This window comes from Saimiri boliviensis, chromosome 4, assembly GCF_048565385.1.
Source record: "Saimiri boliviensis isolate mSaiBol1 chromosome 4, mSaiBol1.pri, whole genome shotgun sequence".
Classification (NCBI taxonomy): Eukaryota; Metazoa; Chordata; class Mammalia; order Primates; family Cebidae; genus Saimiri; species Saimiri boliviensis.
The window spans coordinates 25,718,145-25,734,071 of NC_133452.1; the positions used below are offsets into that span (position 1 = coordinate 25,718,145).

At 40.1% G+C, this 15,927-nt stretch overlaps 1 protein-coding gene across 6 annotated transcripts in view; it reads right to left on the reverse strand.

Moving 5' to 3' along the window:
- Window positions 1–449: 449 nt before the first annotated feature.
- STX11 (syntaxin 11) overlaps window positions 450–15,927 on the reverse strand; it is a 54,143-nt gene continuing 38,665 nt past the window's right edge. For all 6 annotated transcript variants that reach the window (XM_074397333.1, XM_074397334.1, XM_074397335.1 and 3 more), the window contains one exon: window positions 450–5,404. In XM_074397333.1, coding sequence (XP_074253434.1) covers window positions 4,536–5,404 — 869 coding nt within the window. In that variant the 3' untranslated portion in view covers window positions 450–4,535. The remainder of the gene's footprint in view (window positions 5,405–15,927) is intronic.

A 15,927-nucleotide genomic window follows, 5' to 3' on the forward strand; every position in this document is an offset into this window, starting at 1 on the left:
AGTATAAAATATACCTTAAAAATAAACATCAGGAATTAAAAAAATATAGTGTTGGGAACTAGTCTCTCACTCCTCATTTTGCAGGATATCACTGGTTTTGTTATTGTGTTTGTTAGTTTTCTGAGACAGGGTCTCACTCTGTTGCTCAGGCTGGAGTGCAGTGGTGCAATCTCAGCTCACTGCAACCTCTGCCTCCTTGGTTCAAGCAATCCTCATGCCTCAGCCTCCAGAGTAACTGGGATTACAGATGTGTACCACCAGGCCCAGCTAATTTTTGTATTTTTAATAGAGAAGGGGTCTTACCATGTTGGCCACGCTGGTCTCAATCTCTTGGCTCAAGTGATATGCCTGCCTTGGCCTCCCAAAGTGTTGGGATTATAGGTGTGATCCACCATGCCTGGCCAGATATCACTGGTTTTAAAGCATTCTTTGTAGTCTCACTCAGAATATCAGTTCAGAAAATCTTTTATTACCAATAGATACATGACTTTACAAAAGCTAGTGTATAAGGACATCTTGCCCATTCTTAATAATGCATTGATAATAAAGACACTCAACATTTATATAATGAAGTTACATTCTAGATCATATTCATTTTCCATTTCCAATAGCCCCATTTATTAATTGCAATGATTTCCAACTTTGCTATCAAAAGTAAGTCAACTGTTACTCTGATTACAATTGGATGTTTTAAACTATCATCTTGATTACAAATGAATGAGTGTCATGCTACAGTTGGAGATACTTTGCATATTTCAAAGAAAGGAGTAGAAATATGTCTGACGGTAGAATATAGAATGGTAGAATTTATACATAAAAATCAAGACTATAGTTACCCTATTTTATTATTTTAAAGCTGCACACAATCTTCAGTAGTTTCCTGTCAAGTTAGGAACTTTATATATTAGAGCCTGAACATATTTGTATATGACATTTAACTATAAAGCATTAGGACAATTTTTAAATAAATGTAAAGGCATTGATATGAAAAGAGCACTGTTCTAAGTTGTTACCTGAAAAGGCCATAACATTATTCCTGTGATGTCACAGTTCAAAAATGTTTGAATGATTGACATTTTAAAAATTCTAATTCATATTATCCTCGATACTGATGCATCCTGGATGGGTACCTTTCCTAGTTCTGACATTTCTGGAGTTGTTACCACCTATAATCTGTGGGTTTGTTGTAGTTATAAAATTTGATATTTGGCTAGTTGAAATGTATATGCTAAAATAGCTATAAAAGATTCCTACCTTCAGCCCCTGAAGAATCTATTGTTCTTTGTGATTTGTTCTTTCATTCTGTACCCTAAAAGACATTAGTGCATGAAATTTGCAGAATTGCCACAAGGTCTTCTTGGCCAAAGTCACCTTTCAGAGTTGCCAAGCAAGCATCATGAGATTGGTAAAGCCAACTCTACAGCATCTCTTGGTGGCACTAGATCACACTTTCTTAAGGAAAAAGGCAGCATTTCACACACTGCCTGGCATGGAAGTCAGAGCTGGGAAGAGCTTTGGTGAATAGGCCAGGATGTGCAGTGGGCCGAATGATTCCTCCCCTTAGGTCTGTGATCCAGCCTCTGAAACTTCCCGGAACTCCTTCTGGGATCTTCTGACTCACAACTTGGGAATAATTAGGAAAGAACGCCTGCCAAACTGAGCAGAACACCTGCTTCCTGCTTACCTGTTTTTGGTGGAACATCTCATTTGTTCTTCAGTACATGTTTGGATGCCATAGTGAAATGCCATAGTGAAAACAGTTTTATCACCGCAGAAAAAAAAGCTCTAATATTCACAGAAGATAGGGGTCTTGGCTTCTTTATTTCATTTTATTAAGACTGTTAACAAAAAATAAGCCTTTATTTTTCCTCTGAACCTAGAAACTATAAATTTACTTGGGTCACTAATAGTGCTCTCAGTCTAAGACAAAATTATGTAATAACAATAATGAACAAAGCACTTCGCATGTGCCAGGCGCTGTTCTAAGTACTTTTACACATTCAGTTATTACTTTTCACAACAGCTCTATGAGGTAAGTACTAGTATCTCCATTTCACAGATGAGGAAACCGAAGCACAGAGAAACTAAGTTAAATCAGATAGCTAGTGTGTGGCAGAGTCAAGGTCAAAATCTAAGAAACAGGGTCTGGAATCTGCACTCTTAACCACTGTGTCACACTGAGATGTTTACCAAACAGCAGGAAGAAAAAGTGTTCTTTTTCCATAGTCAACAGTTCACTCATTATTTTGGTGCAGTGATGTGCAGTTTGCACCAAACTCTCCAATATAAAATGCGGGGAATTACAATGTATACAGAGCCTGAAAACTCACTTACTTTTATGATGACTCGAAGCAAAGAAAATGCTTTATGGATTCAAACAAGTCAGATTTATGAACTCTTCTTTTTTTGTGGAAACTGGCTGGCAGTTTCTATTTACAATATCTCTCCTCTATGATACAAAGCATTGCAATGTAGCTACATGAACACTTCTTCCCCTTTCCCTTAGAGATAGGGAATTAAGTCAAAGGTGATACATATCCCTGGAGTTACCTGAGAAAGAAATTGGGAGAAATGTGAGAATAGCCTTGTGGGCTTTGGTTTCCACAATTCTCAAATTTAACCATGAAATTAAAATTGGACATAAGGGATAGATTTTCCTAGTCATAAGCAGGTCAGGCAGTGATCTAAAGAATTCATATATTCCTTTTTCTCCTCCTTTTAAAACTCCACCTTCTGAAGGACCTAAGAAATATGACCAGTACTAAACTGGTTCATGTACTAAATAATGATTAGGAAGAGTTAAGAGTTGACACAGAGGAAGGCCAGAAAACATGGTAAATGTGTTTAAGAGCATTAAAAAGTTTGCAGACTAAACCATATCTCTAAAGCCTGATGATTTTCCTGAAGTATGGTAACTCAGGAGGGAAAGCAAGACACCCTCATGGGAATTCTTGGAGTTTTTCATTCTTTTCTCTCTCCACTCAGTTCCATCCAGATGTCGCAGTCTCAAGTAGCTAGTAGAAAAAAATTCTGGCCAGGAGCAGTGGCTCAGGCCTGCAATCTCAGCATTTTGGGAGGCCAAGGTGGGCAGATTGCTTGAGCTCACAAATTTGAAATCAGCCTGGGCAACATGCCAAACCCTGTCTCTACAGAAAATACAAAAATTAGCTGGGTATGATGGCACATACCTGTAGTCTCAGTTATTTGTAGGCTGAGGTAGGAGGATCACTTGAACCTGAGAGGTTAAGGCTGCAGTAAGCTGTGATTATGCCACTGCATTTCAGCCTGGGCGACAGGGGGAGACCCTGTCTCAAAAGGAAAAAAAAAAAAAAAGAGAGAGAGAAAAAAGAAAAAAAAAATTTAACAGTAATTAAGAAAGTAAACTAAATGGTCAACACAAATGTATAAAAATATATTTATAATGTAATGTTTATTAAGCTTGCCTGGAAAATTCTTTTACTTTAAATTACTTCATTTCTATGCATGAAAGGAATGTTCCACAGTGAAGCAAAAGCAGTATTTCCAATAATGTTAGTTGTCTCTAGCTCTGTATACATTTGCAGCTTTCAACATCTGTCTACCACCATAACCAATGGAGAGCTGTTTAATATGAAGTTTTGACTAAAAAGGAGAAAACTGGAGTGAAACAGACTCAAAACAAGCAAATCAATACCGAGAGCCAGAAAGTGTTCTTGAAATTTATATACTATGCTTACAAAAAAGAAGCTAAACCAATTGATCATTATATACACACATTTGTGAATATTAGGATCTTACATTTACATATATATGTGCATATGTAATCAAGTAAAAAGATAAATGTTAAATAATTTTTATCAGTGAAAAATACATAAAACACGACTAATACTTCATTTTGAGTGCTTGTTCGATATTCAGTGCTTAAAAACATTTGGAAAAATAATCCCAAAATATAACCTGGTGAAAGATATTTAAAAAGTGAAAGAGATAAGGAAACACTAAGTGTTTGGTGTGACTTTAATAAGTAGGGGAAATGAGCAGAAATAAGATCTATCCTTGGGGAGAAATTGCATAGCATAGACCGGATGAAGAATCGGAAAGGAAGAACATGGTTTTTCCCAAGGCCAATTTTGCTCAAAATGGAACAGAACCAAGGAATTTCCCGTACAACGTAAAGGAACTGAAGTTTCCATCATGAGTCCATTCTATTAGCAGACGCACAACTGACTTCCTCCTTGAGTTTTTACTAGGAGGCAGGCCTCAGGCATTTACCCTACAGTCAGATACAGCGTCAGTTCTTTTCTTGGCTTCCATCAAGAGAGTAAGAGTGCAAGGGTATCATATAATGACATTGCACAACTTTGTAGGAATCTGTCTTTCCTGAAGAACCATCGGACGGTGTGCTAACCATCCTTCCAAGCATGGGCTGGTTTGCAATTCCTGAACCTCGCGATTCTTCTCTAAAGAGTTGCGTTAAGAGTTGGGGCAACTCTTAGGGGATCCTTCCCAGCGCGCTCCAGGGTCTGGGACGGGCGGCGGCGGCCCGGGCCGGCCTGCTACTTGAGGCAGGGACAGCAGAAACAGCAGATGGTCCGGCAGGGATTCTTCTTCTTGTACTGCACGGCCTTGCGCACCTGCGCCTTGGCCTGGCCGGTGTAGTCCACCGTCTTCTGCACGTTGAGCTCGATGACGTTCAGGGTGTCAGCCTGCTTCTCCACCAGCACCGCCATCTGCAAGAAGAGCTCGTGCACGTCGCGGATGCGGCTCTCCAGGCGCAGCAGCTCGCGGTGGCGGCTCTCGATCTCGTTGAGCGCGGCCCGCGCGCCCTTCACGTCGGCCAGCAGGTTCTCGGAGAACACGTCCCACTTGCCCTGCTCGAACATGTCCTCGATCTGGTCGCCCGAGACGTCCTTGCCCATGATCTCCAGCTGGCGCTGGATGCGGATCTTGCAGTTGTCGCGCTGCTTCATCTCCGCCTGGTTGTAGTCGTGCATGGCGCGCTGGAAGGTGAGGGTGAGCGCGTTGTACTGCGCCCGCGAGATGCGCGCCGCCGCCGAGTGCGGGCCGTGCTGGGCCTCGGCCGCCTCGCTCAGCTCCTTCATGGCGCGCAGCTTGCGGTGGATGACCTCACCCCGGGCCTTGATGGCCTTGGCGATGGAGTTGGTGTCGCGCTTGATGCTGCTGAGGCGCCGCATGGACGTGAGGAAGCGGGCGTTCTGCTTTCCCAGCCGCTTCACGTCGGCCACCAGCAGCTGGTTTTCATACTGGATGTCCTGGATGTCTCGGTACAGGGACTCCAGGATGTGGTCCGTCTCGAACACGATGTCCTCGTGGGGCGAGTCAAACTCATCGTCCCCGTCTGGGAACTGCTGGTCATATTGCTTGGACAAGTCCAGAAGTTCTGCTAGCCGGTCTTTCATTTTGCCTACAAGTAGAGACAATGAAGTTAAACTTCTCTATTGAGAGTCAAATATTTGCCTTCGGGGGACTGAAACTGAAACATGTTCTACCGCACTCCCAATTTTTTATTCCAATAAGTGCATTAAAGGAGATAACTGTTCTGACATTTGCTTACAAGGAAAGAAATAAGATGGCCAAACAACTTGTATTTAAAGGCCTATAGGCATCTGCAGTACTATCATAGCCATCCAGAACTCAATCAGCAATTTAAACTTTTAGATTGCATTGGGAAACCACCTTTTTCTAGTTTTATGTTTTCCAATAATCGCAAATTAAAACAGACATAGAAAAGAAAGAAAAAAGAAGAAGACTTACAAGCATAAGTATTTTTGAATGAAAACAACCTACAAGTCTTTGGGGCCAACATCCAAATGTTGCCTATTTCAACGCTGGTAAGCAGCCCCTCCTGTACATACTAACAACTCTTAAAATAGTTACCATGCAAATCATGATTTAAATTTTTTTTCTGTTAAAGATGTTGTAAAAATAAAACATGCTTGAAGTAAAATGACAGCAGCAACGTAAAGACAGAAATCTAAAGGTGAAATTTAGATGTTGAAGTTTCCTTACTCCTCTTCTTAATAACATTCCCTAATGATAAGCATCGTTAATAACACTGCTTTTTAGAATGCTTTCATATGGAAAATTCCAATTATGTATGGCCTAGTAGCAATAATATAACACGCTCCCATTTGTCCATCACGTAAGCATCCATGTTTGCGCACTTTTAATAGCTTTTTGAAACAAGTTGGCAGCACAAGCAAAATGTTCATGTTTTTACAAGGATGGTTGTGGTAATTCCTCTGCTTAGTAAAGCAAAGTCATAGTCTCTATGTCCGTATTTTTTTCAGTGAAGTAAAAAACTTTCATTTTTAGTAGCATGTATATATGCTAATATAGGGAACATCTTGCCTTTATACATGAGACTTCATGTTGAGAAAGATTCCTTTTCTCCTACATAATTTGCAGCAAAGAGGGGAATTGTGGTAACACATAATGGTTACATAATGTATCAGCACTCTTGGTGTCAAATTAAAAGCTTCTTTCAAGTTGAAGTAATGAACTTTATATCACCACTAATGGAATGCTGACAAGTTGGAATTGGTGATAAATGGAAAATGGTGAAATATTAACCATGGTCTCTCATCTACCATGATCATTATTTACATAAATTAAGCAGAAGTTTTATTCTATGATGGTGATTTTTAATATAACAATGTAAGCTGCTTAAAGTGCCATTTCTGATATCTGGTGGCTATAATCAATACCAGACCTTCTCAATATGGGGAAGGTGATTCTCCTAGCAGTATGGTTGACAGGCAGAAAAAAGATCCAGGCTGGACCAAAACTATGCCTTCACCTGGTCTGAATTTCTTGATATTCAACTGTTTCCTCACTTTAACAAAGTTGAAAGACAAACCACCAACTGGGGGGAAATTATAATAAATGACAGATAAGGGATTAAGATACAAAATAGATGTATTTCTAAGCTACCAAAAAATCTACTTACCCAGACAGTGAAAGGGCAATTCAGAGAAGATATAAATGACAGAGAACATAAATGCATGCTATATACACCTGACATTGTCTATGCATCTTTCATGTGATATGCTCTTTAGTCTTCATACAGATTCTGTGAGAAGGTACTGCCATTATCAGAGCTGGTGTGAGCATGGGGAGATCAAGGAATTTATAGAAGGTCACCAGTAAGTGAACACTCAGGCTTCAGAACAGCACCACTTAACCAATGCACTAAATAATCTTATATTTTTATAATATAGTCACAAAAGATTTCTGTATTAAACAAGGAAATGCAAATTAAACTGCTGAGAATTTTTTCCCCCATAAAGTTAGCAGGACATTTTTTGGTTGCTATTGTTTTTTGAGATGGAGTCTGGCTCTGTCACCCAGGCTGGAGTGCAGTGGTGCGATCTCGGCTCTATGCAACCTCCACCTCCCGAGTTCAAGCATTCTCCTGGCTCAGCCTCCTGAGAAGCTGGGATTACAGGTGCATGCTGCCATGCCTGGCTAATTTTTTTGTGTGTTTTTAGTAAAGCTGGGGTTTCACCGTGTTGCCCAGGCTGGTCTTGAACTCCTGAGCTCAGGCGATCCACCCACCTCAGCGTCCCAAAGTGCTAGAATTACAGATGTGAGCCACCGTGCCCAGCCAAGAACGTTTTAAAAACAGTAATTTTTCAAATGGGTAAGGATTCTGGGAACTCTCAAAAATATTAATAATTCCATCTCATGCCAGTCAGAATGATGATTTATTAAAATGTTGGGAAACGGCAGATGCTGGTGAGGTGGTGGAGAAATGGGAATGCTTTTATACTGTTGGTGGGAATGTAAATTAATTCAACCATTGTGGAAGACAGCGTGGAGATTCCTCAAAGATGCAGAACTGGAAATATCATTTGAGCCAGCAATCCCATTACTGGGTATATACCCAAAGAGTAAAAATCATTCTATTATAAAGATACATGCCTATGTATGTTCACTGCAGCACTCTTCACAATAGCAAAGACGTGGAACCAACCCAAATGCCCATCAATGATAGACTGGATGAAGAAAATGCGGTACATATACACCATGGAATACTGTACAGCCATAAGAGGAATGAGATCATGTTATATGCAGAGACATGGATGAAGGTGGAAGCCATTATCCTCAGCAAACTAACCCATGAACAGAAAGCCAAACACTGCATGTTCCCTAGACAATGAGAGCACATGGACACAGGGAAGGTAATAATGTACACAGAGGCCTTGGGGAGGGGAGGGGAGGGGAGGGGAGAGCATTAGGGAAAAGAGCTGATGCACGCTGGGCTTAATACCTAGGTTGATTTGTGCAGCAAACCAAAGTGGCACATGTTTACCTGTGTAACAAAGCTGCACGTCCTGCACATGTACCCTGCAACTTAAAAACATAAATAAAATAAAATAGTCAATACTATTGTTCAGGGTTCTCAGCTTCTGCTGAACTAAGCAATGACATTAAATTTTCTTCTAGATTAAAAAAAGTAGTCTAATTTAAAATTCCTGTCCTGCCTTTGTTTTTGCAACTTAATCATTTTTCAAATGAAGTATATTAATTATTTAAAACATTGGTAATTGATAGAATCTTTCTGGAAGACAGTTTAGTAGTATGTATCAAAAGCTTTTCAATTGTGCTTTTATTTTGATCTATGTGCATTTATTCTAAAGATATAATGGAAAGGCATATGAAACTCATCGCTCTACATATTTTCATCACCACCTTGTTTTTACAGAAATTCAGAAATAAGTTAAATGCACAATAATGAGGTCCTGGCTTCTACATAAGTCACAGAGATTAGAAGGCTATCTGATGGCATGAAAAGCATATATACTCTGTTAGGCAGAAAAAGTAGGTACGGAGAAGACAGAATTTGCAGCATTCTGAAACAGAAACTTGAATAATACACATCAAAATGTTAATTATCATTTTCTTTGAGTTGTAGAATCATACATGGTTTAAATTCCTTTTGCTTTTCTGTATTTTCCAAAATTTTTATAATGTCCACACAGATTTCATAATTTGAAAACCACCACAAGACTATAAATACAATTTGTGTAAAGGACTAACTCCTTAGCAACTTTTAAAAGTCTATGCATTGCAATCAAGTTAACATTTTACGCTACCTGGCGAAAGCGCATTAGCTAGCTTGCATAGAGTTGAGCTGTACCCATCTGCTTAAGTTAGTATCCAATATAATGTACCATGCAACAACTGGATGAGATGGAATGGATACATTTTGATGAACAAGGCAAGAAGAGGCGAGAGATGCCTTCCTTCCTTACATCTTGGCCAAGCCTTAGGAGGCACTTCAACCGAACTAAATGGGTAGTATAAGGGACTGTGCCACACCCTGGGACACTAGGGATCATTTGTAGGCATCCTGCTTGTTCTAGACAGGTCCTGTGCTCTGTATTGCTCTCCTAGAGCCATGAAAAAGCTATTAAGGAACATTATATCCTCATAATACGAAGAGTCGAGTACAATTCAACGATATAGAAAATGGTCTCGGAAATGTTCAGGGACAGTCATTCCTTCTCAAGATCAAACAACCATAAAGTCATGGATAACAAATTATAAATCAGATGAGGGCCCAAGCTCATGTCCATAGGTGCAAGTCCATAATGTGCTATTAAGAGGGAAAAAAAGGGTACAGGAGACGTAAAGATTCTCTCTTGAAGTGTGGTTAAGAAGGAGGGAAGGGGGCCTTCACCTTGCCTTCCTGCCTACCTTTCCTAGCTCAGCCCAGCCTCAGATGAGTTGCCGCCACTGACATAGAAGGTCTCCTAGTTGCCAGGGAGCAAACATTAAGAAAACTACAACAGAAAGTCAATTAAGAGGTTGCTATTCCTAAGAATGTCTCCAAAAAGGTTAAAAGTGTATAACTGCTGAAGTTATACAAAAATATAGAAGTAGGCACAAATAGAGCATCAAAATAACCTATATATCCTGTAGCCTGATTCCGTACTATGAGTTCCTAGAAAGAGAATTACGGTAAATGAGAAAGAAAATTCAGACAATTCTACAGACCTTCCTGTCTAATTATAATAAAGGATAATGTAATAAACTTTGGCAAATTGTATTCATCAAGTTGCTACAAATAAGTCCTACTTTGATTTGCATGGAGGTGAAGAATTTAAAAGGAAATTTACAACCAACTTCCAAAAATCTGCTTCTGCTTTCTAATTTTCTTTTCAGGCATGCATATAATCTGTCCTGAAAACTAGGTCCAATAGGGAAGGAAGCAGGAATTGCTTAAGTCTTTTTTCATTGAGCAATAAAGTTTTGTGTAAGAGAAAACAAAGGAACAAAGCGATGATGGCAGCTCAGTGGTCCTCAGTCTGCAGGAGGTGACAGAATCATCTGAAGAGCTTCAAAGATTACAGATGCCTGCGCACCTAAAGTTTCTGATTGGGTAGGTCTAGCATGATCTCCAGGTGATTATAATTGCATACCCAAATTTGCGACCCATTCTATAGATACCTATGATGTCATTTTTTTTTTTTTTTTTTTGAAGTGGAGTCGAGTCTTGCTCTGTCACCCAGGTGGGAGTGCAGTGGCACAATCTTGGCTCACTGCAATCTTTGCCTCCCAGGTTCAAGCGATTCTCCTGGCTCAGCCTCCCGTGTCCCTGGAATTACAGGTGTGTACCACCATGCCCAGCTAATTTTTGTATTTTTAGTAGATATGGGGTTTTACCATGTTGGCCAAGCTGGTCTCAAACTCCTGACCTCAGGTGATCTGCTTGCCTCAATCTCCCAAAGTTCTGGGATTACCGGCATGAGCCACTGCACCTGGCCCATGTCAGCTTTTTATTAATAATTATCAGCCAATTCTGGAGAACTTATAATAATTCCTAGCTTGGGGGCAGTCTTGATGGGCAAACCACTGATAGGGAAGGAAAGGGGTAGCTACTGGCCTCTCTCCCACACTGAAAAGATGGTGGCTTTCATAAGCACTGCCTTCTGGCTTCCTGCTATGGAGGCTAAATAAGAAAGTCAGCTGAAAACTCACTCTCATAAAAAAATCTCTGAAGCCCAAAAGGAAAAAGAATCAAGAATGTTCAAAATAGTTTATTCTGATCCCTTCATTTTATGATAGAAAAATATAATTGTTGTATGCATTGGCCAAAGGAGAGTATGAATAAACCTGAAGACTGAGCTTCCTATGATGAGGCACCCGCAGGTACATGAATAAATTTTCTGATAGCATTCACAGGGAACAAGGAAGGATGGTGATATTCGATTAATTAAATGCTCTGGTCATTGAGATCAAAATTCTGCTATAAAGAGCCTACTATATCTGGCACATAGAATCTTAAAATTTTCTGTCATATCAGGAAGGAACAATTCAGAAAGCAGGTTTCTACCTACCTCAGAAGACCAAAGAATGGAGGTGACAGCCACATTGTATTAAGTCTGTTTTCACACTGCTGATAAAGACATACCCAAGATTGGGAAGAAAAAGAGGTTTAATTGGACTTGTAGTTCCATATGGCTGGGGAGGTCTCACAGTCATGGTGGGTGGTGAAAGGCACTTACATGGCAGTGGCAAGAGAATATGAGGAAGAAGCAAAAGCAGAAACTCCTGATAAACCCATCAGATTTCATGAGACTTATTCACTATCACCAGAATAGCACAGGAAAGACCAAGCCCCATGATTCAATTACCTGTCCTTGGGTCCCTCCCACAACACTTGGGAATTCTGGGAGATACAATTCAAGTTGGGATTTGGTGGGGACACAGCCAAACCATATCACACATAACCAAGACACTGGATGCTACAAAGAACAACTGTGAAAGTCATTGTTCCCAACTTGCCTTTAAGGGAATAAATGAAATATATAGTATCTCTCTGATCATAAAGGAGAGTCTTTATTAGGCAGCCCCAAAAGACTAGTAAATACATTAGGCAAATTTTGCCAAAACCTGGAAACACAACCTTTTCCTGTTTCACAGCAAGATGTTAAAGTATTTTTACAAGTAGTGAGATATTTCAGACATGGGACTACGCAATACAGAGCAGCTCAAGGGAAACCTTGTGAAGCTTATTATGGAGATCAGCTTGTAGATACACACACACACACACACACACACACACACAGAGAGAGAGAGAGAGAGAGAGAGAGAGAGAGAGAGAGAGTCTTTGCAAATGGCATTCAAATATTTCAGAGGTAAAACAGATCCTGCCCCCAAGACATACGCTACAGCACTTCTGCACAGTACTCAACTTCTGATTTTCAGATCCTATGACATATCTTCTATGTCCTAATTTTATGCCAATTTTATAAGTATGATTAAAATGATTATTACAAATCAGAAGGTCCACTACTGGTCTATAGAGTACCTTAATGAGCCTTTGCGGAGGTCTTACACAGTATCTTTGTGAAAGCTGGGAAACGGCCCCTTTCTCTGGGTAGATGCAACCCTGCCCCAGGGAATGTGACCTGGTGAGCTGAGCATGGTTGGATTGACAGCTTGTCCCATCTGTCGTGAGATCACAACCTGCATAGCCCAATGGGGTTGCCCTGCATAGACCTTTCTCAACCACCTCATCCAGTCCTTCCTGCCCACACATCCCTGCCACCAGAAGCACCTGGAAATTCCACAGGTACAGTGTCACTGTAAAATTAGCAGTTCCTTTCTAGCATAACCCATAGTCACACAACCCTTAAAGAACAACAAATGCACTTTCCCTGACAGGTTGATGCAGATTCACAAATAATAATTTCACTCAGCTGAGTAAAACTGGTGCTCTGCTTCTTGATTTTTAAAACGACACATCTATGAGGGTGATATGGTTTAGCTCTGTGTCCCCATCTAAATCTCATCTTGAATGGTACTCGCATAATTTGAATCATGGGGGTGGTTTCCCCCCATACTGTTCTTGTGGTAGTAAGTCTCACAAGGTCTGATGGTTTTTATCAGGGGTTTCTGCTTTTGTGTCATCTTCATTCTCTCTTTGCCTGCTGCCATCCACGTAAGATGTGACTTGCTCCTCCTTTGCCTTCCACCATGATTGTGAGGCCTTCCCAGCCATGTGGAACTGCAAGTCCATTAAACCTCTTTCTTTTGTAAATTGCCCAGTCTTGGATATCTTTATCAGCAGCATGAAAACAGACTAATAGTGAAGGAAACATCTGAACAACTAAACATTATAGGTTAAAACTAAAAAGTTCCTAAAGAATAGTTCTTATTTTCTTGCTGCTCTAAAGTTAATTAAAAAAAAAAAGTTTGTATTGTATCTTAAAATGCATTGGGCAAGTACATATTTAATACTGCATTAGGGCTCATTCAAAGCAAAATTTGAAAGTTTCAAGAATATTAATTGAAATAGTTTGTCATTATAAAAGTCTGAGGCTAGAAGAAATAATTTTAAAATGTCTCTTGTTTTCTCTTTGCTCAAAAGCAAAAAGCAGGTAGGAGTTTTTCAAAGCATTTCTGGAGGAGACAGTCTTTTACTTTTCAATCACTCTACTCATTTGATGCCCTCGGATATAATTCACTTTTCAGTTTTTTCAATCAGAATTTTCCGCCACTGTGTGAACTGAAGAAGGCAGTTTGATACGCACCGTTGATAAACAGTCAGTGGGAAGTTGGGATTTCACTTTCAGCAATATGCTTTTGGATGCTTTCTGTAGAAATGTACTGGGAATCAAAGTAGCTATTCCTGTGTAGGTTTCATACATTCTGCTATACAGCACACATGTATTAAGCATTTGTAAAGTGCCAAATGCAGTATTCAGCAATGTGCAGGTATTAACTCATTTATCCTTTATAAGGTATTATCATCATCCCCAGTCTACAGGTTTGAGGCCTAATGAGTTTAAGCAGTTTGCTTAAAGTTACACAGTCATGGAGCTGACATATAAATCCTAAAAGTGTGACTTGAGAGTCCATCTGTAATCCACAAAACTACACTAGCTTCTTTTTCCTAAATTCCCCACAAGAAGGTTTCTTTTATAATCTTTAATCTAATAGGAAACTTATTCCCTAACTGAGCTTTTCTATTAGGAACAATTAATAGCATCTAATTACTCAGATCTGAATTAACACATGAAAATGCTGTCACCATTAGAATCACTACTTTCTTTCCCACACCAATTTCTTCATACCAGAGTTTCCCCAACATTGCAACACTTCAGTTGTTACAGCCCTAAAAACAGAGAGTAAGTCACCACAACTTTCCAAAAACCCAGAAAATCATTTTCACTCTGAAATAACAGAGCACAGATACTTGGAGATGTAAGTTTTACAGTCAGGTGCCTAGAAGCAGCAACAGGAATGGACAGGAGATGAGCTTTCCAAGAGAGAAAGTCAAGACAGGAGCACGCAAGGGTCAAGGGTCAAGGGTCAAGGCTCAAGTCATCTGTGCAAGTTTCTCCACTTGTATCTGTACTAGTATTTACAAACTAAAACAATTGTTGTAGTCTTCAGTCTGATTTCCCTTTGACCCTAGAAAGTGAAGCAAAATTTTGCCTGGAAAATACAGGCATAATCTATGTTTAAAAAATGACAGGGAATAGATTTTGAGTCCAGTAGGAAACCATATATGCCTTTAAGTAATTCCTTTATATTTTGTAACTATTCCATGAAGTATCTTTTAAAAGGAGAAATCCATGGAGTTTCCAGAATATTCAATGACATTTTCTTTTCCAACTTATAACACCAGTTAAGGAAAAGCTCACCAAATTTTTGAATTCCTTTATCTATTTCCCTTTCTCATAAACAGTGTCCTTCGAGCCACTTATTCTAATCTCATTGCCTGGTTACTCCTGTTAAATTCTCCCAGGAAAAATACTCTTATATATGGTTGATATATTTTACATGAGGTATAGAAATATCTGAGTTATCCAACATCATCAACGCATGAGGTTTTTCCATGTAAGTAATCTTTACAATAACTGAGGTTTCTCCCTTCAAATGTCAGTCATCTACTTACTGTTGTTGGAAATTGTCTTCTAAAATGCATGGACAGACTTCCTTGCTTTTTAAAAAGGAGGGCATTGGACACAATTTACTGATGACTCAAATGGCCATAATCAATATCTTTGAACCATGTGGTGATACAGTTTCATTTGATTTCCAATGTTTCTCTTTCCTGGGAGTAAAAATAGCAAACCCTTCCTCTGTTATTTCCACTTACCACCACTGACAGTCTTCTCACTCTCTTTACAGATCGCGGCAAGCAAAGACATTTGAGAAGCAAACATTTAATAACAGTAAGCTTATACATGAGTCTGCAGCGCTCTAGAGTCAAGCCTGCTCCGTAAAGCAAGGAAGAGAAAACCGATGTCAGTGACAGAGTGCGTGCACCCCAAACCAGTCACTGTGCTGGAGAACTGATATCAAATCTACCACCAATCCTCACAATAACCTTGGGAGGAGGGTAACATAATTTTTAATTTACTATTAACTAGGTCTCAGAAAAGTTAAGTTCACCTAGCGAGTCAGGGAGAAGTCTGGGATTGAAACTCACATCTGTCCAGGTCCTGCGGTCATGCCCTTTCCACTCAATCCTGCATTGAAGCTGTTGGGGGAGAGAGGGTGGGCGGCGCTAGTGTGGGGAGGTGCTAGGTTGGGAGGGGCTGGTGTTGTTACAGAGCAATATTCTTCCCTGCTCTGTGTCCTCCCTTCTCTGGCATCTGCCTCCGCCTCTTCCTGCAAAGGGCATGGAGGTGCTTCTCTAATTGGTGAATCTAAAAGAAGAACCTGTCTGCAGTAGCCCAGCTTCTTCTTTTTTTTTCCTGAAAGCGGGTTTACCAGAGAACCTGTCTTCTCTCTGCACAACCCCTGGTTGGGGTGCGTGAAATCAGTTCTGGCCAGGGAGGGTAAATCCAGCCAATTCTGGCTTCAAGATCAGAAAGCACAGTCCCCCAGATGTTAAGCCACATCTTCCAACCCTGTCTTTACCCGTCACGAATGAGACCCTTTGGCCTCTGACTGCTTTCCTTT